The 25,289-nt window shown below is 38.9% G+C and overlaps 3 protein-coding genes across 7 annotated transcripts in view; 2 read left to right on the top strand and 1 right to left on the bottom strand.

Moving 5' to 3' along the window:
- Positions 1-5,423, top strand: part of khk (ketohexokinase) — a 7,896-nt gene extending 2,473 nt beyond the window's left edge. Inside the window, exons 3-9 of one of the 3 annotated variants that reach the window (XM_036211780.1) lie at positions 1,615-1,749; positions 1,924-2,058; positions 3,579-3,651; positions 3,819-3,965; positions 4,511-4,599; positions 4,678-4,835; positions 5,039-5,423. In XM_036211780.1, the coding sequence (XP_036067673.1) occupies positions 1,615-1,749; positions 1,924-2,058; positions 3,579-3,651; positions 3,819-3,965; positions 4,511-4,599; positions 4,678-4,835; positions 5,039-5,139 (838 nt within the window). In that variant the 3' untranslated portion in view covers positions 5,140-5,423. The remainder of the gene's footprint in view (positions 1-1,614; positions 1,750-1,923; positions 2,059-3,578; positions 3,652-3,818; positions 3,966-4,510; positions 4,600-4,677; positions 4,836-5,038) is intronic. The other 2 variants (XM_024269931.2, XM_024269930.2) reach the window with 2 other exon arrangements.
- A 2,742-nt stretch (positions 5,424-8,165) lies between these two features.
- On the bottom strand, positions 8,166-19,161 carry LOC112144983 (phospholipid transfer protein; the record flags this gene model as incomplete). Of its 3 annotated transcripts, XM_024269929.2 has the most annotated exon segments (16): positions 8,166-8,747; positions 8,845-8,921; positions 8,995-9,058; positions 9,133-9,175; positions 9,357-9,424; positions 10,090-10,254; positions 11,223-11,282; positions 12,119-12,295; positions 12,368-12,523; positions 13,238-13,301; positions 13,706-13,861; positions 13,999-14,127; positions 14,213-14,312; positions 14,797-14,929; positions 15,024-15,132; positions 19,046-19,140. In XM_024269929.2, coding segments are annotated over 14 exon segments (1,461 nt in total). In that variant the 5' UTR covers positions 14,909-14,929; positions 15,024-15,132; positions 19,046-19,140.
- A 4,915-nt stretch (positions 19,162-24,076) lies between these two features.
- Positions 24,077-25,289, top strand: part of acad9 (acyl-CoA dehydrogenase family, member 9) — a 7,792-nt gene continuing 6,579 nt past the window's right edge. The window contains exons 1-3 of the mRNA XM_024270996.2: positions 24,077-24,337; positions 24,765-24,858; positions 24,930-25,031. Coding sequence (XP_024126764.1) covers positions 24,167-24,337; positions 24,765-24,858; positions 24,930-25,031 — 367 coding nt within the window. The 5' untranslated portion in view covers positions 24,077-24,166. The remainder of the gene's footprint in view (positions 24,338-24,764; positions 24,859-24,929; positions 25,032-25,289) is intronic.

Here is a 25,289-nt window from a genome sequence, read left to right as displayed (position 1 = left end):
AAAAACACAGCGGAACGCTCTCGCGAATCGGAAGCTGTGAATCGGAAGCCAACTTCAGCGTCGTACTGAAGTTCATAGTTGAAAATGCTGACGCTGATAGCTGAAAATGCTGAAGTTGGTAGTTGAAAACGCTGAAGCTGATAGCTGAAAATACTGAAGTTGATAGTTAAAAATGCTGACGCTGATAGCTGAAAATGCTGGAGCTGAAAATGCTGGCGTAGATAGCTGAAAATGCTGAATCTGATAACCAACTAAAATAATAGCTAAATGCCAAATTAGCCTAAAAATGTTTAGAAGCCTAAATTAGCCAAAACAANNNNAACTCCAAAATGGACAAAAAAAAATTAAAAAAGCCTAAATTAGCCAAAACAACTAGCATGTAGCTGAAATATTAGCTAAACTTAAAAACAGACTAAAAAAACTTTAAAAAGCCCAAATTAGCCAAAACAGCTAGCATGTAGCTAAAATATTAACTGAACTCTAAAATGGCCTAAAAATATCTTAGTCAATGCCAAAATAGTCAAAAAGCTAACGGAATGCCAATTTATAAAACTTTAAAATAGTAAGTTTTTAACATAATTATATATAATAAAAAGGCAGGAATATTATTCCAGAATAAATAAACTTAAACCCTAAATAACTTTCAATATTTTACTCCCCTTAAAATAGATTTTGCCAAATTTATACAAGTTAGAAATAAGCGCAAGATAACATTGGACCATTAATAACAATAAAATAAAATGATCTGAGGGGCCGGATAGAGTTACCCTGAGGGCCGGATCTGGCCCCTGGGCCTTGACTTTGACACGTGTGATGTAAAGAAATCTTTTCTAGACTGGATGTCAGATTGAACCACTCACTGCTGCCCCTGCTCTCCTGTCATGACTGTTTATCTCTGCATTTGTCTTTATTAACATTTTGTGCCAAAAAAATGTTTCCATCCCACATGTTGACCACACTGAATGTATATAGGAGCTGGACTGAGTGACCCTCTCCCGTACCCGCTGCTTCCAAGAAGCCAATATTACATAGACTTCTATTTAGAGATAAACAATTATTACTCAGTCAGTATATTTGTTCTTTTTTAGCATAATGTTGCTAATCTTTTTTTTTAGTAACATCCTGTAATGCTAGTTATTCAAGTTGTGAATTGACCAATCAGATGCCTTTATTAGTGTCTCACATTACAGAGAACGCTTAAATGCAGAGAACAAATTTCCCACAGTGCAGTTCGTGACAATTAATGGGATTTTATCTTTAACTTTTGATTGGTCAGAGTGGATTCCATAGAAGTGTTGACTCAGACCAATCACTGCGCTCACTGACAATTTCTGGTTCCAACATGGCGACGTCTGTGCAAAGAAATCACAACTGAACTCACTTGTTGCAAATAATCAATTTTCTAAAGGTGACATCACACTGACTTTGTCCAGTTCTCATATACAGTCATTGAAGACCAGCAGCGATGGAAACAACATCTCTCTTCCCTTCAAAATAATAAACTTTGGATTGAATGTAATGACCTACTTCCTTTCTATTTCCAGTCTGTGGAGAAGGATTCAAAAGCTTGAAACATAAACAGGCTCAACACATGAACAGTTGCTGTTTTTGTAGTTTTATTTTGGAAGACTTCCAGGCGTTCTGCATTGATGTCACTCTGGTGTCCAAGCACGCTCAGTGCGTCCCCCCAGCTTCCGTGGTCATCAGCAACGTCAGTACAGGAAGTCGCACCATCCTGCACATGAACAGGTGTGTGTGTGTGCTACTGTGTGTGTGTGTGTTTCACTAACGGCTTCTTTACAGTGACATCATCATCATCATCATCCTCGGGGAGGATCTTCTGCTGCTCGTAAACGCTCAGACTCTTTTTCTCCTGGGTGTGCTGCAGAGGGCGCCGTCACATGTCCTGTCTGTCTGTCTCAGTTTCATCATGGCTGACTTCTCGCAGCGAGCGGTCGATGTCTCGGCTGTGGTTTGGCAGGTCAAAGGTCAAACTCCGTGCGCGTGTTGTGTGGTGTGTCCACCCAACGGAACCCGAACTGTCTTTCTGTTCGATACGTAAGAGAACCGGCTGGTGCCGTGCAGCATTCTCTGAACGCCTCTTCATCATCAGAATATTTAAGACTAAAGCATCTCAGTTTATATAAACCACTCAAAAAAAACAACTAAATGCTCAGATGAAATGACAGAAAGGTCTGTCCTTATGTCATTGAAAAGGTTCATTTTGGTCACATGATCTTTAAGCTCCGCCTCTATCCCTGAGCAGTGATGAGGTGTTCAGAGAGTGCTGTTTGATCGTTCGCCGTGGAGCATGCAGAGATGATCCAAAAATCTGCTGAAAATCGGGTTTCATCCACTGCAGAGAGCAGCAGAGCCCTGAATCGCATCAAACCACAGTCGTCAGGAAAGTTCTGCAAAGAAGAAAACAAATGTACCGTCGTGGTTTGAGCCGTTTGGGCCTCTGTAGTGGATTGGGACTGAGTGGACCTTAATTATTAATTATTGAGCGGAAATTCTTTAATTTTTTCTTCTGAACATAATTTTAAAAACCGTAATTTATGTATTTTTCCACTTGATTTTGTCTTATTTAAATAAATCAGGAAAACATTCAAATGTTTCTGATTTGACACTTAGAAGTTAATGACATCACACCACTCAGATGATTTTATGATCTTATGTAATTAGAGGCAAATACAGCAGGAGGATTTGGAATTTAAACAGGGAAGGATGTGAGAGGAGCAGCTCTGTTTCCACACTGTCACTACTTCACATTTACTGCACACAAGCGCAGCCTTGTGCACGTTTCTTTGCACTCAAAGCCACAGTGTCATAAACCTAAATGTTTCTATTTTGATTTGAGTCCAAAAAAAATGTGTTGTTTGTGTTTTGATTGAACAAATCTTTAGATTCATCAGATTTACATAAAATAGAACAATCAGTTTTACTCCTAAAGAACTGACCTTGACTGCCCGCTAGTTTATTTTATTAACACCAAAATAAATGTAGTTGAACTAAATTTCTGTTAAAATAAAATAAAAAATCTAGCTGTCCTCATTTTGATCAATCATGGCTGTTAAAGGTATAGTTCTTAGGCGAGACCCTTCACACTGCAGCATAACCATGTAGTCACAAGGTGGCCCGTGTCTGAGCCTCCCTGTGCCTGTCCCCAGCCTGGAGGAAATACAGGGTCTCTGCCAGATCACATCTGCCAATCAGATTTCACTAAAAGGTTAACAAAATATCAGTGATGGCTCAAATAAGATGTCGTTGATATTATCTTTAAAGGAACTGATTAAAAATGATAAATGCACAATCAAAACCAAACAGAAAATTCCAATTTAGTAAACATAAAATCTAAATCAATATAAATAAAATGAATCCTTGAAATTTGAAAACAAATGAAGATGAAATTGAAAGCATGAAAATAAAATCCCCAAATAAAATGGGGGATAAATCATACCTACCAATAAAGTTTTGGCATTTTTGATCAGAGTGACTGAAGGACAAACGTCCTCAACTCTCCGGTTAATGAGGAAAATCCTCACATGGTGGTTGAAGACTGCTCTCTGTTTTTATAGGAACCTTCCTGACGTCACACTGGAGGATTTCTCTAAAGTCGACCTGGGTCAGTTCAAGTGGATGCACTGGGAGGTAAGAGGTTTGAAAGAAGAGCAGCACGATGAATGAATGAATGAATGAAGGAGATTCTGACAATAGATTCTGAAATCAGCTCGACAGTTAGCTAAAGTTTTTGTCATAGATTTCTCTAGTCACAAGAGTCTAAAAGTGACAAGTAACTGTTTTTTTTCTTCCTCCAGGGCAGAAATGCAGAGGAGCAGGTGAAAATGATCCAGCAGGTGGAGCGGTATAACGGCACGCTGCCTCAGCAGGAGAGGATCACGGTGTCTGTGGAGATCGAGAAAACCCGCCAGCCGCTCTATCAGCTGTTCCCATACGGCGATGTGGTACGGGTCGGCTTCTTCACATGTCATAGTTGCTTTTATTCACATTTGTTTTCTCTGAGTAACGGTAATTAACATGTATTTTTTTATTTGTTTCCCTGCATCAGAACCAGTTCTTCTTAGTGTTATCGATTGATGCTTAACCTTTTCAAAAAATGATATTTTTTGAAGGTTTGGGGACATTTCTGCAGATTTTTCGAGCATGATGGATTATTAGCTGATGAAACAATGTTGGATTTGCATATAAGCAAAAAACTCCAGCCAAACACACCAGTCTCAGGCAACAGAAGCTCCTCTGTGGTTGGGAAGGCCTGTTAGAATCCTGCCACGGTTGAGCAGTCTTGAGAGCATCAGACAAGCTGTCAATCCTAAGAATATTTTGTCCGTATTGACCTCCAGGAGATCTTCTTTGTGCAGAATTCTGACACTTCCCTGGTGTTTAAATATCAATTTTTGCAATAACAACTAGATCCTGTGCATCGATGTTTGAGAGGTTTCAGCCCGGCAGATGTCATCATATCTTAATCTTTGGATATGTGTGTCTGCAGGTGTTTGTCAGTAAAGACGTCGCACGCCACTTCGGCTTCGAGTCGGCTGAAGCTGCTGTGAGAGGATTTTACAATCGAGTCAAGAAAGGGTGAATATTGTTCCCGTCTTTGACTCATCTGGTCCATTTTTGTCTGACCCGTCTGTCTCTGACCCGTCTGTCCTTCAGGGCCGTCCTTATCTGTGCCTGGGCAGAGAAAGGAGCGGACGCTTTGGGTCCTGATGGCGTGCTCGTTCACTCAGATGCGTTTCCTCCTGAAAAACTGGTGGACACCCTCGGAGCTGGAGACACCTTTAACGCTGGCGTCATCTTCATGCTGTCAAACGGTAACAGATTTGTCGAAAACTTAAAACAACTCAATGTGTTTGGAATTATTCCAGCGACAAAAAAGGGAGGAAAATTGTTGAATATAGTTAAGTAGTTGTATATAGTTAAGCTTTAGACTACATCGATGGCACAGTGGAACTTTAAAAACCTAATTCCTTTCTTCAAGTTTTTTATCAATATATATATATATTTCCATCTGCAGGAAAAAGTTTGCAGGAAGCTCTCACCTTTGGCTGCAAGATTGCAGGGAGGAAGTGTGGTTTCCATGGTTACGACGGGATCATTGAGAAGACAAGCACCTGAAGAACAAGACATGCTTTTACAGAATTTATTTCAGTCTTTGAGGATCGTTTTTTATTTTGTTGCTATAGAGTAAATTTTTATGATTATTGTAAATAAAACAAAGATCCAGTTAGAGACATTTTTCTTTGTCAAAATTTTAACTTCAAGCATTGTTTTAATGCAAGTATTGAAAAATGTAAATAAATGTAACTTCACTTTCTCTCTGGCACCATTATGACATGTTACTCAAAGGAAAATCTCTAAAAGATTTAAATGGCTGATTTACCCCCCACCCCCACCCCCACATATGAAAACATTAGTAATAACACATAATAATCCAATAACATCTTTAATTTGGTCTGCATATGTTTATTTTTTACTTGACTTTTCAACACTTATGCTGTTTTTTTCAGCAGCAAATGATTGAAAACCAAAGATCACTTAAAGAGGCATCAATAAGGTGTAGATTTTTTCTAAAGGAGAGGGGGTGTCTTGTCCGTGATGGTCAGTGTCCCACTTCAGATCTGTTTTGGTAATTTAGCAATAATAACTGAATAAAAAGCAGGACACCAGCCTCTGATCTGATGGCACTCCCCTGCTTAAAGATAAAAAATGAACCCTGTTTAAATAAACCATATTGTGCAAATAAACCGAAACTAACTCGCGTAATAAGTCATTCAAAAACACGCCGATGAATGTGAACAATACTTGGATTTACCGCAGACACATTGACATTTCTGCCACAGCTCTAGCACATATCATCTATCAAAGGATACGCCGGCGTCTTATTCAGGACCTGGATCTATGGCAAGCAAAAGGGGTCAATAATCGCCAGAAAAAGTCCGTTAAAAATGGCGTATTGGCCATGAAAAATGGTGTTTCTTACGCTTGTTTAGGGACAACACAAGATGGTGTAATTTACATGTTACTTTTGAAACTTGCATAAAAAGTGTCATGTTTTATGGACAATACTTTGCTTTTTATGGCACTTTTTCTGGCAATCAATGACCCCTTTTGCTTGCCATAAAGAGTAGCAAGCTCCATACATGTAGGAGCGGCTAAGGATGAAGCGATTTTGGGAAATGGTGGCTGGTGATTTTGCACCATGGATGTGGATCCAAATATGTTGCATGACATGACCAATTTTTGATGAAGTGTGTGAAGCTGTTGGACCACCCAGGCACTGCACAGCTGAACGTGGTATCGGGTTATTGGTCACAAGACCCATTTAATTTAAAAAAGGGTTCCATATCAGTTTTACAAAATATATGAATTTCAATACACCTCAAAAATCACCTCCTCTGAGCACGTTTTGTGCAAATGTTGTGTTTTCGTTAGGGGAATTTTGTTATCACAAATACAATTTGCACAATTTGCAGATGTTGATAGCAGAAATGGAACGATTGGGAGTTCCAATTATTTGGAACAATGGGTCCAAAAAAAGATTTAATCTGTCGAATGGTGGAAACACGTCACCACAGTGAGATCTGGTGGCCAAAAAATGTTTTCAAAAGGCTGTACTCGTGTTTCATGTGTTCTGACTCTTTTAGATAAATATGTGGGTCACATGACCTTAGCGTTTGTTCTCATCATGGTTCACGATGTGACAAAATCAAGACCCAAAGTTTATTGAGAACACATCAGTACGTGACTGATCAAACTCACACGTTCATAGTGATATAGGTTTAAAACATGTTTTATTGTCTCATCATTTCATTTACAGCAGATTGTTTAACAAATGTTATCAGCCCATCAAATGTTGCACATACTTTGTCAAAAATATTACAAAACCTTGTCTTCATTCATCGTTCACTATTTATTTACAGCACAAACTGAACTTGAACTATAACAGATATTTGTTAAGTACCGTAGTACTTGTAACCCTTGTAATGTGTTTATTGTTAGTGTCTTCTGCCTGCAGTGTAACAGTGATGAAGTGTAAATCCTGGGACCCTGTTTCAAAAGCAGCATTTTGAGGGGCAACTTCAAGATGATTTTGATCTGACTCAACGTTTAAAGTTTGGGTTTTCTGAGAAGAAGAAGAAGGGCTCAGTCAAGCTACACTTTATTTTCCATCATTTTCCACTAGATGGAGTCCCAGAACTTCGATTTTCAGTTCTTTTGTTCTGACACACACGCAGAATGAGATCCAGTGGCCTGGGTTCTGTCTCTCTGGACCCATTAGTGGTTTTTACTCACTGACTAGAACTGGCTACAGAGAATTACCACCTGCTCTGACATGAGCCCAACCATGAGGATGTATTAGTGAATCTAAAACCTGAGAGGGTTTATTGTTCTACTTTTATGAGCAATTCCTTTGGGCTCTATGTTTTAATAGGTTTTCACGGATCTGTTCCCTGGAGACCTTCAAACCATTCTTATTGAAATCTCCTAACAGGCTTGAGCTGTTGAGTTCTGAGACTCTAATGTGGATTTGTAAATTCACATTAGAGTTTTTGCACGGTATTTAGCATTGAAATCTGTATCAAACCTAAGCTTCAGTCTGCAGTTTTCTAAAGTTTTGCTGCAGTGTCACTAGTTTAGTTAGAATGAATTTCTCTGAAGGAACTATTTTTTTTCTAAGCAGTGATATATTTTTAAGGCGTTAATTTATGTTAATTGAAGTTCCCCTCTTGCTACATCTGCTTTGCCTTCACGAGCCCCTCCATGTTAACTTAAACTTAATGAAAATACAAATGATGCCAAGCAGAAAAGCAAGTTGAGTCGTGATATATTATTGCTGAAAATAAAGAACAGTTTCCGTTTTTCAAACAGCAGACTGAGCTCTGTTTTTTGTTTGACTCTGTAACTGTAACGCTCTTCTTCTACTGCTGCTAACCCAAAACTCAGCCATGAAAACCGCATGAACCCATTGACTGTATAAGAAAACTGGACTTGCATTCCAAATATAAAGTGCCCGCTGGCTTCAAGAAGTTGAAATATCCAAAGACTTCTAGTAAGAAGCAAACATTACTCAGTCATTATCTCATTTTTTTTCCAAGACATATTTTTTTCTTTTTTGCGAGTTATTCAAGTTATAAACTGACCAATCAGATGCCTCAATTAAAGCATGTTGAGACTTTTGATTGACAGATTTGCCCACTTTCAGTGGAAAAGGTGTGGACTTCTGACAAGCTCCCTCCTGATTGAGTGGTTGCCATAGAAACGACTAAGAATGACTTGGACCAATCACTGCTTATTGACATCGTCTGCTTCCAACATGGTGGCATCAATATTGTGAAAAAATGGTGACTAAATTGATTCTATTGTTTGGAGCCGGAAGTAAGGCATTCTCTATGAGTGACATCACACTCACTTGGTCCAGTTCTTATATACAGCCAGCAGTGCCACCTTCTGGAGTCTGACCATACGTGAGTGTTCTGGTGGATTATTACAATAATGCAAAAATGTGTGACAAGAATTAAAAGCAGTAAGTACAAATGTTCTTTCCTCTTTTACTTGTTTGTGTGCTTTTGTTTCATCTAAAAGCCTTGCTGTGCGTGTCTTTTATACAAGTCCCTGGTCATTTTCCTTCACATTTAGGCTGTGGTGGTGGCGTTGGCGCCCCCCACCATCATTTCCCGCAGTCCTTTACTGAAATGGAGGTTTGCTCCGATCACAATGAAGCCCTGCAGAGAAAAAAAAACACCTGCTGTCATCCAGGACGACATGAAGTGAGCAAAATGCATGCAGTTTCATCCTGGTATCGTGAATGAACATACTCACGTTGTGATACTCAACCACCTCCTCCACAAAGTCCATCCCGTCCGCCAGCGGGATGCGCACCCCCCTCTTTGTCCAGTCTGCACAGACAAAAAAATGGACTTCAGGGTCTTTGTTCATCACGTCTGAACGTGTGTGGATCCAGATTCTTACTGTTGATCAGAGGAACCACAGACATTTGTAGCATGGTCTTCAGAGGAGCCTGCAGAGGAATCAGCTGCAGATACATGGATGTTTACGTCAGTGGGAAGTTCTTTAAAACACATTCTGATCACTCTGCGTCCTACTCACTGCCAGAGACTCCAGAGCCGACTGATTGGAGAAGATCTTAAACCTGAAAAACAAATACTGTTTGATCCTCTTTTATATTTTTCCTATATTTTTTATACACACAATGTCTGAGGAGGCAGAGCACCACTTTTATTTCAAACTTATCTTTAATTACACAAAAGTAAAACCATGGCTGATTTATTAATTTACTTTTTTCATAAATATTCTCCAAAGAGGATTAATACCTGCGGAGGTCGGCGTGAACGGCCAGACGCTTTCCCTTCATGGAAACTTTGGCATTAAACTTTGCTTCCTGTAGAAGTAAGGAAGGAAAAAAACAGTTTGAATTGGCTTTATAATTTCTGTTGAGACAAAAACATAAAGTTGAAATTATCTTTTATAAATTAATTGCTAAGTTCATGAAAGAACGTCTGTTGGCCAGTGAAAGCGCTGCAAATATTAAGCTACGTTCACAGCACCCTCTGCAACAAGTGTCCGCTTCCAATAAAAAAATCTGTGTAAACGTCACAGGCGTTCAAGACTCTTGCATTCACACATAGCTATGAAAGTTTCTATGACCGTTTTCAGGGTCGACGTAAAGAACATGCGTTAATCCAGGTCGAACTTAGACCAATCAGGGATCCAGATTTTGTGGTGACTTATGGATGGCGTCTCTTTAATTCACAGAAGTGTCAAGTGTTTGGAAATTGTTCATGGAGGAGATATTAATAAGTGTTGTTTGTGCCCCACACCAAATCTTTCATGTACTGGAATAGAGAAAGAAAAAGATTGGAGCAAGATTTGAAAAATTAAAAAAAAAAGGAGAAGAAGTCCCTCCCTGCTTGTCCATTGTGAAAAGCGCGTATTCAAGAACCCATGTTTAACATGTTCTTGGACAAACGTTACATGTGTGTCAGTAGCTTTACAGTTTAATACCCAGCTCTGAAGCTTGTGTCTTCATTTGTGTGTTAGACCTACCATAGTCATGCTGCTGAGCTGAACTGCAGGCTGGCCTGGAGGCAGAATCATCACCTTTACAATAGCAGTCATGAAGACTGTTGCTCCGGAGGTCTTGATGGTGGTTTTGGGGGGAGAGTTAACGGCGAGTCGTAGAGCGAGTGGAGCGTCCATCAGAGCTGGATTCTAGCAAACACACATGGATGTGAAGAACATCATGTATCTGTCAGTGCAGCGGAACTATACAGCTGAACGGCAACAACAAATAGTCAAATGCCCATAATTTTGACAAAATGTATTTTTAAGGAGAGTAAAATATTTAAAGTTATTTAAGGTTTAAGTTGATTTATTCTGGAATAATATTCTTGCCTTTTCATTCATAATTATGTTAATAATGTAGGTCTAAAAGTTTTAAAAATCATCATTCTGTGAGATTTATTTGACGATTTTGGCATTTACTAAGATTTTTTTGGCTATTTTCGAGTTTAGCTAATATTTCAGCAACATGCTAGCTTTTTTGGCAAATTTAGCCTATCTTGGAGTTTAGCTAATATTTAATCTATACGCTAGCTGGTTTGGCTAATTTAGGCTTTTCTTTTAAAGTTCTTTTAGGCTGTTTTGGAGTTGGGCTAATGTTTACCCAATAGCTTTTTTGGGTAATTAAAGTTTTTTTAAGGCAAACTTGAGGTTTAGCTTTTTTTTAGCTACACACTAGCTGTTTTAGCTAACATAAGATTCTTTTGTTTTGCTTTTTAAGCTAATTTGGCATTTGGCTAATATTTTAGCTGGCTATCAGCTTTTGCGTTTTTAGCTATCAATTTCAGCATCTTCAGCTATCAGGACTAACATTGTGAGCAGCTAAATTCAGCTTACAGCATTCACATTAGCATTATCACAGGTAATGCTATAAGTTCATAATTATGTTAAAAGTTAAGGTTTTAAAGTTTCAAAAATGTAGTTTTAGTGTTCAATAAATGTTTTTTTCTTGTTCGGCCCGCGACCTAAAGTGTGTTTTGGATTTAGGCCCCATGTGTGATTGAGTTTGACACCCCTGGTCTAATGTATCCCTGCTGTCTGGTAACAATTTATTTTGTGTCCTGCCTTTTTTACTGTGTTACCATTGTTTCATATTCTTTAACTACTGTTCTGCTCACTGTGATCATGATGGTTCCAAAGTAGGTGGTTCTCAACAGCATCTCCAGGTCTTTTGGCATCTGCGGAACAAAACAGTTGAAAACAATTAAGTGTTTTTCAAAGTCAACATTAAGTTTTGAAAAAGCGGGACAAGAAAGAATCTGCACCAATGAGACGTTATTCAGTGAATGATGGATTCAAACCACTGACCGTATATGATAACTGGACTGAGTGAACCCCCTTTCAACAAGCTCACTCCTGACTGGTGAGAGTGGTAAAATCTTTTGCTAAATCCCGTTTAGGAAATGCTTTACTGTTAAGACTCGTGTGTGTGTTGGGAGCAAAGCAAAGATTTACCCTCACTGGCCACTAGGGGTGGGTGAAATGGGGAATTTGGGTCTTCCGATACCAAGGAATTACAGGGCTAGTTTTGGAATAATTTTGGAAATACACATTTTTTTGTTCATTAAGTGCATAATAAAACACAGGACAGAGACTTTTGACAAATAAAAATGTTTGTTGAATAATTACAACAATCTGAAGTAAACAAGCATAAAATATAGAACATGTATATTAGTAATGTCATATTACAGTGATAAGGAGGAAACAATAAATAGTACAAAATTTTAAAAAAGCTACTACAATGTAACAAACTTCACCTTGGTATCGCTACTATCAATACTCAGATCGATCCGCTCACCCCTACTGGCCACACATAGTGTCGAGTTGGACCCTCTTCTGCTTTCAGAACGGCCTTAATCCATTCAACATGATACTGGAAACATTCCTCAGAGTTGTTGACCTTTGGCACATCCCATCAGGGGTCGCCACAGCAAGTAAACTTCTAAAACTGTAAATAACTCTGAAATTTTACCTGTCTCCATTCACATTTAGAGACTTTGCTACTCCTGTTCACCTTTTCATCGACGATGTCCATTTGAAACATTCCAGCGGTGTAGTAGGCGAACATCCCGCTGTCAAAGAAGAACTCGGACAGAGCCAGATACACCATGCGATCGTACTCTCTGATGACCGGGTCCACAGCATAGTTCGCCAGGGTGAGGTTCTGGTGAGACAGGTCAAAGAACATCCCCTATGGAGAGACACAGAACACGATGACACTCGCTCATGTATACTCCTTAGAGATCATCAGCTCCAGTCTGACCCTGAAATGCATGTCCAGGCTCTGATCCGTCATGACGGGATCCTCAATCAGGGAATAATCGATTCCAATGTAGTTGTCCACCTCCGTCCTGACAGGAATCGTCTCCAGGAGCGAGTTGACGTGAACGAGAGCAGCATGGTTCAGGGCTGGACAGATCTGACAGAGACACATTCATTTCATTCCCCTTGAGTCTGTTTTAAAACCTGATGTCATAACAGAGGAGATCTTTGCCAAGCTGAGGCCAAACTTTTGTATCTGAAAAACAAAGTGATGCACAGGGTTATGTTTTACGCAAATGTATCACTTAAGCCAAAGTGATTTCAGTTTTACCTTTGACAGAGCAGTTTTAGCGCCACTACGTGTACTACAGACTAAAACTGATAGAGAGACTAGGCCAAATGCAAAACTGCCATGCACTGTGTATATAAGTGCAAATATGCCTATTCACTGTATGATTGAGAGTAATCATTGAGGCATCATATGTGGATGTGTGTATGTTAGAGCTTTTGGACCAGTCTCCGTCTGGTCCAAAGTTCAGCCGTTTAATGGCTGCCTGAGTCTTTTAGAATTGTTTTTATTTTATTTTACTTCTAGTTTTTAAATCCTTGAATGGTTTGTTACTTCTTTATCTTTCGAACTTTTACATTTTTCCCGTCATTGTCAAGTCCTGAGCTCTGAAGATCAAATCCTTTGAAGGGTTCCACGGACTCGGCTTGTGATTGGGGGAGACGGAGCTTTTCACTTGCAGCTCCCAAACTCTAGAATCTCTGTGATGTCAGTCAGCAATTCTAAGTTAAAAATGTTGTTAATAACATGTAGTGGTCATAAACTAGTGGTCAGAGCCCCACAGAAGCAAGCAGCATCACTTACCCGCTGGTTAAGGTAGAAGCGCATGCCTGTTGTTAGAAATCTGGCCACAAAGTCGTATACTTTCCTGAAAAATAAAAAATATATCTACTGTTTATAGTTTTCTTCTGAGCCATCGTCTTCTCTTAAATCTAACACATTCAGCCCGTCTAGCATCTACACACATTACATATCCACTCTTTCCTTTTTCTTGTCCTCTCTACGGAAAAACCTCTTCAGCCTCATATCCATCTCTAAAAGCCATTTTCTCTCAAATTAAACATGTAAGTTGCCTTTTCATCAGCATTCTACTGTTACTCTTTAGTCCGACGTTTACCCCTCTACACTGTTTCTCCTCCTCTGTTCCCACTGATGACCTTCACTCCTGCACTAGATGTTTTCAGTTTCACTTGTCTTATAGCATGTTTTCATCCATCTTTTTTAATCTCTTCTATCCCTGGACTGGTGAGTATCTGCATGAGCGTCCGTTACCCCAGCGTTCCGCTGAACTTTGCTCTCATCCTGTTGATTTTGGCATTGCAGGTGATGTTGTTGATCTTCAGCCGTCCCTCGTAGTCCCTGATGAGGTTGACAGCTGTGTTGATGTTGACTCCGTCCGCTGAGGCGTTAATGTTTCCTGTGTCATAACTGAGACACAAAAACACAGTGGGTGTCGGGGCCACTTTGCTCCTTTTCAGCCAGCGTGAGAGCAACAGCTGACCGACACTAAGACCAGCATCTTCTGAGGAGAAAAGCTTCACTCCAAACATGTTTACGATACTAACAAGAACCAGTAGAGGATCTGTCGGTGGAAACTGAGTGAGATGGAGGAATTCTGGATGTCGAACAGCAAGCCGACATCAGGGATGAACTTCAGATCAGCATGAGCCAGGATCAGCTCTGTTATCTTCACACTGACAACAAAGCAGAAGGAGGAGCCGAGTGTCAGCAGGTGTGCAGCAGGTGAGGCGTCAGGCCAGCATGCAGTCGTGTGCATACTCAGTGATGGTGTACTGGAAGCGTCCTTCTTTGCCCATCATCTCTGGCATGCTGATGTTGCAGAGCTCCTCTTCGACAAACTTCTCAGTCTCTGACTTCACTGAGAAAACAAAACATGAGGAGAGTGTTTCGTGCTGTTGTCTTACTTGGAACAGTGCCGATCCACTAAAAGGTTGTTTGGATCAACCAGAAACCAGTCAGAACGTCACACTCTCTGCAGAACTGTGTGATCCAATCAGTTTTCTGTGAGCTGCAACTTTGTAGCAATATTTAAAAAAACCACTTTTATCAACGTTTTAAGTTATTTTCAAAGCATTCCCAATGGTCTTTAAGCTTTGATTATGCTGTTTTTAGCCAAAATCAAAAAATATTTAAATTTTTAGGGACATAGTTTCTGCAGAGCAACAGTAGTTCATTAGAAAATGAGTTGTGGGCGGGACCTTTGGTGCAAAGTAACCCCACCCCCTTTCCCTTATCCGTTGCAGAGAGCTCTCCGTCCTCACACCCCCAACCTAATGCTACATTCACACCCCCCTTGGCATGGCAAAAAATAGGATCAACTAGGATTGTTCTTCTGAACTTACACTTTTCCAATCCTTTGTTGGTGATACGAATCTTGCAGCCGGCCGGTTGTGCAGCCTCCATTTTGGCCAGGAAGGGCATGAGGAAGACAAAGGAAAGCAGGAGGGCGGTCATCCTGAACCAGAAACGAACGGACTGCAACAAAAACAGGATTACAGGTGAGCTAAACGACAGGATGTTCAACTGATTTGGGAGAATGTAAAGGTTTCACTTCATAGAAATGATGTACCAAATAGATTAGAAAGTCCTCCAGTCCAAACACCTTCTCATAACAGACCCATCCACTCTGTCCTGTCTGGACTAGAGGCCATAGCAGGTGGAGCGGCTATTAGGTAAATCTGCAATGAACTGTTGATTGTCAGCAGTAATGAGGGTGAAAATGACAAGAAGTAATATGTATGCTAAACCCAGAAACTCTTCATTCAGTACAAAGATTATAACTTTTTTGAAAGCTGACAATCATTTCCAGATGCTTTCAGTTGTAACTACTGTAAAAGAGTTTTTAGTCTGTGTTTCACAAACCAGAGAAAACCCCATCAGACTGACACAACAAGCGGCTTCCAGGCTAAGTCATCGGATTGTCCCGATTTAAAATGTGATTTATAGGTCCTGGAAAAGTTTGTAAAAAATGAAATCTGCTGTAGAAATTTGAAAAACAAATCAGGAAATATTTATTATTTTGGATGCATAAATCATTGGATTGTGAAATGCTACGTAATGCTGGGAAATGTAGCTTTAACAAGTGGCTTTTCAAGAAGAGGCATCAGCCTTTTATTTATTTATTTTTAATGCAAAATGCCTCTAAACGTTACTGTAGTTTCCTCCACACAGACACAAACAGCCATTTATACAGAAGCTGCAATGTTAACAGCTAACCAGAGAAATATGGATGCATCACTATGTGAAATGGTTTGATTTAGCAGCACTGACTGCAAAAGTCTTAGTTTTGGAAAATTTATAGAAAAGTTGTGAAGAAGTTATGGAAAAACCATCGTTAAAAAAAGTGTGCTAACTCTGTCTATAAAGCAGAAAAGCTTGATGACGCTGCACGGCTTTAAATTCACCACAGACGTCTGAAGCAGAGAAAACAGTTTTAGCACCTCGGCTGTGGTTGTATTAAAACTTCTCAAAGTTATTGCCTTACAATTGCTCAGTCATTCTCTCTTCTTGAATTTTCTGGTATAATCCAATCCAACTTTATTTAAAACGGCCCAATTAACAGACAACGGTCACCTATAAGTGCTGCACTGAATACAAATAAAGTTGTAAAAAGTTAAAGGAAAACAGAAAAGAAAAATGAACTAAGATGTTAAAATCCAAACTTAAACTACATTAAAATATAATTTAATTTTTAAAAAATGCATATTAAAAGGTATAAGTGGTGTAAAAAGGTTCATGAAGCAAAATGTCTAAACTGAACTCAGCAGGAGCACATCCAGACGGATTAACCCCCCTCACTGAGGGGACTGAATCTGTGATGGAGCAGCAGAAAGGTCATTGACTTTCATCTATTCGATAAAAAATAGTTTCTCAAAGTTACAATCTGAGCAAAAGATTCAGGTCTTTGAAACTCAGCAGGTTCTTCTCTCCTCACACCTGCAACTCCTGGATGGAGCTCGCTCTGATTTGTCATTTTGCCACATAAAACCCTAAAAGCTTGAGTGTTTTTCTCAAATCAGAGATGATTTCAACAGAAGTAAAGTGCCCCCTGCAGCTCTTTCTGTCCGACTTAGTCCTGAGGAGAAAAACAGGACGGCCCCATGAGGCTGCTGCGACGGGATGGGGAGGTGTTGTGAAACTCGGGTTACTTTAGGTCAGCGGCAGCCTCATTACCAGTGATGCACCAGACGGAGACTTTTCAGACTTCCTGCTCACACAAGTGTGTGGATTATACTGACAAACAGAGCAGAGAGCTGCCCCCCCCCCCTCCTCCCCTCCTGCTGCTGCTGTAAAGGCTTGAAGTGATTTTCAGCTGCATGAAGCTGCCCCACTTTAGCAGCCTGAAAAAAGGAAGAAAAAAACAAAACTGCTGTTTACTTCCGACTAATCCTCTGTCATGACTGTGGGTTCCAGATATCAATCTTAATGATGGTTCATCTGCTCAGGAATACTATGAACACACAAACCTGCCCCACTCATGAGAAGAACCAATCAAAATCTCAAGATACTGAGAACACAGCTGTTTGTTTTGAGTCACCTGAGCAGATGCAGAGGTTCAGGCTCACTCATTACCTATGAACACAACTTAGCAAAGTTTCTGCATCTTCACTGCACAATCCTAACAAAAATTGCCAAACAGATGCAGAAAACCCTTAAGATACATTCACTTAATCCTTGTCAACAAATGTTTAAGTATCAACTTCCAATGAAAATTCTATTTAATTATGCATATATGTGCAGTTTGAGCATCCACATTCAAAACTTTATGTGTTCATATGTAGCTACACAAGTTTTCACGACTGTTTTGGGGCTCTATGTAAAGCTGCAGCCATTGAACGTGCATTGAAAGTGAAACCAAGTTCAACTTTTACTTCTGATTTTGCCATTTCTTGCCTAAATTTTGCCTAAATTTCTGTTCATGTCACCATTTTGAAATTAAAAATCCATGCAAATGCATGTATGTTTGCATTTTGGACTTCTGTGTTCACGACTCTCGTGCTCGTATCTGGCAAACATTTAAGACCGTTTTCAGGCTCTGTGTATACAATGTGTGTCCACTGAACGTACGTTGAACTTTGACCAATCAGGGACACGGATTTGGTGCTGACATCTGAATGATGTCATCTTTAATTCACAGAAGTACCAACTGTTTCAAAGTTGATCATGAAGACTCTTGCAGCTGTAGGCGGTCGACATGCGCTGGTAAACAGTAAGAAGAGAAAAAGAAGAGGAAGCCCTTCCCTGCTTGCTTAGTGTAAACAATATTGGCTCGAAATACATGAAGTGATGCGTATTTAGCGCAGTTTTGAACAAGGGTCACATGCTTGGTGTGAAGGTTTACTGCAAAAAGAATTACTCTTTTCCTTTAGACCACATATGGCATTGAACTTAAATAAATTGATTTTTAAAAAGCCTTAAAGTTAGGTAGATAAAGGCTTAGAAGCTATCCTGTTGGACATAAACCAGATTTTAAATCAGGTCCACCTATCCAAATCAGAAATACACGTTTGTTTAGTAAGAAAAACAAACAATTAAACTAAACTCTTATTTGAGTTTTCCTAAAATGGCCGACACATAAAAATAACCTATAGCAAGAATATCAAATGATGAGATATTATCAAAATTTATCACGGTGCATTTTTGAGCCAGTGAGTGATGCTATTGAAAATAAAAGGTTTCACAGCAATAAAATAAAATAAATAAGTAAAAATCCGTCTTTAACACTCTGATGCATGTCAAACCTGTTATTTAAGCTTCAGCTTGTGTTTAAAATGAAATTCCAACTAATAAACCATAAAAATAAGTCAAAAAGAAGGGATATTATTTAATAGCATTTAAACAAGCTGACTTTCTCTTGGTCTGTTCAGGTCAGAGCAGAGTCCACCACCTGACCAGCAGCTTCAGACTGAGCTGCTTCCATCAGAAACAAACACGGTGAGGCGCAGGAGGGGGGCCTGTGAGTCAAAACTCTGGGAAAAACCTGATAACCACTATGCACACACACACACACACACACTAATCATAGGGGTCGAGGCTTCACCAGTTTCCTACAACTATAAATGCACACAGAGGCCGGCACACATGCACACCCCCCACGTGCACACTCAGCTTGTAATCTGTGTGCTTGATTAAAGATCAGGGCTGAGAGCCAATCAGCTTCAAGCTCCTGTGGCTCACTGTTGACCACAAAGCTCTGATGGAGGGTTCTCTGAGGTTTAGTTTGAGGGGGGTGACTTCTTCAGCTCCATCTCCAAGAAGTAACTCTGCTGAAAAGCTGTAAAACTGTTCAAACCTGGCACCAAAAGAAGTGTTTGCTCCTGACAAATGCCCCCTTAAAGGGGCAGTACGGCCGAACAGGATCCAGGTTCAGACCCCATCTGGACCCTCAGAACCGCAGCAGACACCAACGCTCACAGAGTCCATTCACAGATGAAAACAGCTGGAAATGAACCTGAGCTGACTTTACTCCAAACACCCACCTGTCCATGGTGAACCCGTCCCCCCGCTGCCTGACCGTCTGTTTTTCTGACTGTCTGCCTGACTGTGCTCTCAGCTGAACCTTCCTCTGAAAGTTTGAGTGATGAAACTCACTGATCAGCAGGATGATGACGAGGCGGAGCTCAGATATGTGGTTGGTCCTTCTGCTCTTCTGTCTCTTTTCACTTTGACTAGACTCCCCTTTGTGAAGACTTTTATCCCCCAGGGACTAACTCCTCCCCCTCATCCTCATCCTCCTCCTCCTCCTCCTCTGTGTTTCACTTCCAAGGTTTTTGCCTCAAAAATGGAAGGAAAGCAGTTTAAACATTCAGAGAAGTTAATTGGGACTTTATTTCTCAAAATGTTTTGTTACTCATTTTAATTTTCCTTTTTCCCTTTTTATTGTAAACTGTGAGACATTAGTAGTTCATAGATTTCCCCACTGGAGGACCAGCAAAAGGGGCTTTTATTTTGAAAAAAAGTTAAATTGCTATATTTTTTGGACTACAGTAGTAGTATAAGTCACAGACGCAAAAAAAAGAGTGTAATAAAGAAGAAAAACTCATATACAAGTGGCACTTTTGGGAATAAAAAAGAATATGGTAACTTGAACAGACATAATAACAGAATAGATAAAAGTAAAAAAAACAAATATATGTACACATCACTACTGTAACCCTATTTAGTTCCATGAAACATGGGGAATCCAGCATAGCACCACATATGAACAATTATTCAGGTAATAAAAGCATCAAAAACAAGTTAGCGAAACTCTTTCTATTATTAAATCTGTTAAATTCTTCATCTTCTGTGTCACTTTTGAACAACTCTGCCAAGGCCGACGGTTTTTCTTCTCTATTGCTGTCAGTAGAAATACTCATACACATCTACAGCGCCCTCTAGCTGTTAGTAGAGGTGCGTGTTGGCAAGAGTTTGGCAATACGATTTGCATTCAAATACGATATTTATTCCGATATGTGTCTAACAATTCGATGCATATTGCAATTCATACTCAGATTAAACAATTTTCACTATTTTAAGACTTTGACTTAGAAAAAAAAAACTATACCTGAATATCAATACATCTTTCACTGAAATGAGACGGCGATGGCCTTTTTTCAGAGCGTTCAACGTTGTAAATATCACTCTGATCCATCAAGTCGCTGAATTAAAATCTATAGCTGCGAACTTCTGAAGAAATGGGGCAACTAAAAGGTGAATTTCTAACAAACTACTGCTCTTTTGCAGAAACTGTCATAAAAAACAACAGTTTTTTTCTGAATTTGGCCAAAAGCATCATAATCTTATTTCAAGGACCACTGGGGATACTTTTACAATAGCTTAAAAGATAACTGGAGCGGATTTTAACAACTGTTGAGCTAAAATCTATTTCCAGACTCAGTGTTCTTATTCTTGTTCAGGTGAAATATAATTTTAAAACAGAATGACTAAAAAAGTAGCAGATGGAAATTGATAGCTTGTATTTTATTACATGCATAAGAATCCATAAAGAAAGCTGCAGAAAAAGGCTGAAGATCTGAAAGTAACCATAGAGCAGGGGTGTCAAACTCAATCGCACAAAAGGGACAAAATCCAAAACACAGCTTAGGTCGCAGGCTGAACAGGATAAACAATTACACACCAAACAACATTTTTAAAACTTTAAAATCATACCTTTTCAACATAATTATCATCTAAATATATAGCATTACCTGAGATAAAGCTAGTGTGAATGCTGTAAGCTGAATTTGGCCGCTTAAGATGCTAGTGCCGATAGCTGAAGATGCTGAAGCTGACAGCCAGCTAAAATATTAGCTGAATGCCAAATTAGCCTAAAAAAACCTTAGGTTAGCTAAAACTGCAAGCATGTAGCTAAAAAAAATCCAAAATATCCTAAAAAAACTGAAAAAGCAAAAACAAAAAAACTAGCGTGGAAATATTGGCCTAATTCCAAAATAGCCTAACTTAAAAAAAAAAAACTAAATTAGCCAAAACAGCTAGCATGTAGCTGAAATTTTAGCTAAACTCCAAAACAGCCTAAAAAAGCTTAAATTAGATTTTAAAAAAAAAGCAAGCATGTAGCTGAAATATTAGCAAAACTCCGAAATAGCCAAAAAAAAAACATAAAAAAGCTTAAATTAGCCAAAACAGCTAGCATGTAGCTGAAATATTAGCAAAACTGCAAAATAGCCTAAAAAAGCGAGACAACATTGGCCCATTAGTAACAACAAAATAAAATTATCCGTAGGGCCGAATACAATCTCTCGGAGGGCCTGATCCGGCCCCCGCGCCTTGACTTTGACACGTGATCTAGAGCACCATAACATGTGGAGTCCATTTGTGCTTTTGAGGCTTGAATGAGCAAAAAAACATCACCATATAGAAAAAGCTGCTGTGTGTCAGCCTCCAGCTTGTTCAAACATACAAAGTCCAGAATATCAAACAACTTCAGCTGCTTCTGCTTCAGCAAACACTGACTCATCTGACTGCAGCAGCGCTGTGGCTTCAGCCTCAGTCATGTCCTCTTTATCCTGAATCGACAAACGTCAGCAGAAGTTTTCCAAGTTTGAGTCTATTTTCTGCATTAAAGAGCGGGACTGTAACATGGCATGTGGAAATAAACCAAACAAGGAACCACATGCCTTTAATTTCAGCTTCTTCAAACTGAGTTGAACTTTACTCTGATGTGTCAGACTGCTCTCGGTGTCTCTTTTCTTCATCTTTTTAGGTCAGGGTTGTGTTGCAGAACAAAGTTTTTTTTTTTAAAGTATTTAAAGGTTTTATCTACAGGCCCTTCACAAATGTATTACTAAATTGCTTTAAAAATTAAAGTCCCATCAAAACACATGCATCTGTTTAAATAAACAATTTATATGAAAAAAAAAACAACTTTTTTTTTTAATTTAAGATTTTCTTGGTGTAAAGTTGGACACAGAAATCTACATAGAATTGTTTAAAACAAATGCTGGGATTATAGATTATATTATTGTATTTGTACACATAATATTGTTTTGAATAAAGGAAATTAATGTACCTTTAATAAAATAGTCTTGATTAAACTATTTATAGTCGTGTCAGCAGATAAAAAGTGATATGTTTCCCTTCTTTTGACTGAAAACATGAAAGGTTGTGTTTGCCATGAAGAATGTACGTCATGCGATTTGTTTTCTTGAACTAGTTTGAGATTGAAACGGACGGAAATTGTAGATTTGTAATTTACCTTGCTGTTAACTATATAAATGTTTAAAAGTTTAATAAAACTTACAGAAAGGGAAACAGTTTTTAAATCCTTAGAGTATGAGTCATTGACTAGTAATCTCTGACAGAATCTAAAGTCATAGAGGAAAAAGGTGACAGATGAGTCAAATATATCTTCTTTTAGCCTTTGAGATATTTATTATAAGAACAAAAGTTGAAACATATTTTTTAATAAATTGCCAGCTGATGTTAAAAAAAGGATTACATAAGATTCATCTATGACCTACAAATCTTGACCTCGTAAAAAAAAAAAATCAAATTACATTTTTAACTTGACTGCAATAAATAAAATATCTCAACAGTTTATTGCAACTAAACTCTAAATAAGTTGAATACAATCCATGTAAAACCTGCCTTTTAAAATACAAATCAATGGGAAATTGTTCAGTTTTATATCAAAGTGTGGAAGGCTGGAATGTGATGTGGTGCAGAGGTAGGGCGGTCGAAATCTGATTGGAACATTGCAGGTTTGATTCCCGCCGCCCTACATTGCCTCTGGTGCCTTTGAGGAAGGTACAAACAAGTGTACACCAGTTACCAACTATTAGTGGTGATTTAAAGAGTTTTAACACTTAATAACAGAGAAAAAAAGTAAACTGTTCCCTCATATTATTATTTTGTGTGCATAAATTAGCCTTTTGTTGCAGAAGTTGGACATGACATAAAAAAACAAGTTGTTGCCTGAAATCAATATATTTTGCACACAAATTAGCATTTTGTAGCATTTTGTGCGCAAAAGCATCTTGTGTGTAAACAAAATAGTATCTTGTGTGCACAAAGTGTTAACTTGTGCGAACAAGATATTTTAATTTGAGTGCACACAATAGCAATTTGTCAAAAAAAAATCCTACACTGAAGGTACATTTATTTATTTTTCTTATTTTTTTATTTTTAATTTTTTTGTAATATCTCAAATTCATTACTTAATATTGCCATGTTTACTTTATATTCAAGAATGGAAGCAAGGGCTTGTTTTAACCGCATGGAGGTTAATCATTTCAGACATGCATCATTATGCATCATTTTCTTCAACTCCAACAGTCAACTACCCCTCTAAAGATTCAAGATTTTCTAAGAAACTGAAAACAAAAAAAATTATTTGCACAAGTGAAACTGTGATAGAAAAATACATTGTAAAAAAATTAAAGCACCCTTGTTCCCACTCTAATAGGTCAATTTATGTGTACTGTACTACAACTACACTTAGTTTAATAGAATATTTGAGGTTTACATCCTTACATACATTTTGTAAACTGTTCAAATTTAGTCTGAAGAAATATTCAGTTATACTTCCTACACTACATGATCTTTAGTATATTTGCTACACTTGTGCAAATACTCAAGTGTTCTTAATAAAAATAAACTTCAAGAGTACTACTTTTTGCAAAGGATACAAATATTTTTAGTCTAAAACTGCAGTTTTATGCTTTTCCACATATCAGCTTCACCTGCAGCAAAGATGGCGACTGATTCAAAACAACTTAGAAATTATAATTCTAAAATTTTAGAAAGGCCTCTCACGCATAAAATACAAAAGAATATAGAATATGAAAAAGAAGTGATTTGATTCACACCATAAATGTGTTTGCTTAATTTGGTTTCATAAACACAATGTAATAAAAATGTGTCTTTTTTTTGTTTTTTTTGTTTTTTTCAAAAATCCTTAATGACTCAAAAATCAATTTTAGAGTACATGAAAGCTGTTTGTTTTGAGGTAATTTCTTCAAAAAATATTTTTAAAAAAATATTTCAACAATAGACTTCTATAAAGTTTTCATTTCTGTGCAGTTGTAATAAAAAAAATGTATGCATTAATTTTTCAAATTTCCTTAAAAAAATAGAAACTGCAATTTTCGAGGGTTCCAGAATGCCTCCCGGCTCCAAGTATTTACGTCATCAAAGCGAGCCAGAAACGGGTGAAAGGTGCTGTTCACAGTTCCATAACTCGTTCATGTACTGTCACCGTCAGATAGAAATATGAGTCGGTTCGCGATTTGGTCCAGGTTCGGTTCTGTGGGTCAGCAGCTGCTATGTCTGCCCGCCAGGCGGACACTTCTTCACCGGCACCTGCAACCCCGCAGGAGCTTTAAAACTCACAGCAGAAGCCTGGCGTACGCCAAAGACCTGTTCCTGGGTCAAGTCAACAAAGTAAGAGGTCGGGTTGGGTCGGGTACAGTTAAAACCCTCATTGGTGCTGACCGGTAAAGGTAGTCACGTGGTTCTGCTTCAGAAAAGTCTGTGGTTCTGTTTGGGTCTTTACTGATGAGTTTATGTCATGATTCTTTCTGAAGAAACTTCCTGAAGGTGTAGTTAAGATTGATTTAATGGATGAAAACAAACATTTATGATGTGGCATTAATGCTTCAGAACTTATAAGCTTATTTTAGTGGTACAGAGAAGAATGGAGGTATTCTAAGATATCAGAACCGGAGCACCTTCTCTGTGTAAACATGTCATCTCTGTCATTCTGGGGGTTTCTGTGTGAACTGTTGGAGTCTGAGCTAACCCAAACTGCTGCAGCTGGAAGATTTGTTCTCCACTAAAGTATCTGAACCTGTCCTGTTCTGTTCTCCAGGCTGAGGTCTTCCCTTACCCAGAAATCAGCAATGAGGAGCTGGAGGAGCTGAATCAGTTTGTTGCTCCAGTGGAGAAGTTCTTCAGTGAAGAGGGTGAGATGCTGCGGCTGCTCTGAAAGCTAAAGCCTGTCGGTCTGCCAAATTTCATTGGTAATTGTTCACAGTTGACTCAGCGTTGATCGATCGGGAAGCCCGGATCCCCACGGAGACTCTGAAGGGCCTGAAGGATCTGGGTCTGTTCGGCATCATGGTTCCGGAGGAGTACGGTGAGAGCGCAGTGTAGCGTTTGGGTGCACAGGGTTTTCTTAGTGTCATCAGGATGGTCACAACAATAGGTGTGTTTGAGATCTCCCGGCACCTGGCCTGCATCGTCGGCGAGAGTAAGCTGCTGCTGGAGGGGGCGGAGAAAGACGCCTGAGATGAAGGTGAACGACGAGACTGTACGAGAACAAGGAGTTGGGGATTGTCCTTACCATTCGGCTGAAAGTTAATAAGCCACTCCTCCTAGTATGATTTGTGCTGTT

Source organism: Oryzias melastigma, linkage group LG5 (assembly GCF_002922805.2).
Source record: "Oryzias melastigma strain HK-1 linkage group LG5, ASM292280v2, whole genome shotgun sequence".
NCBI classification, from domain to species: domain Eukaryota; kingdom Metazoa; phylum Chordata; class Actinopteri; order Beloniformes; family Adrianichthyidae; genus Oryzias; species Oryzias melastigma.
The sequence above is the reverse complement of the archived record's forward strand: the minus strand, read 5'-3'. Positions and strand labels throughout refer to the sequence as shown.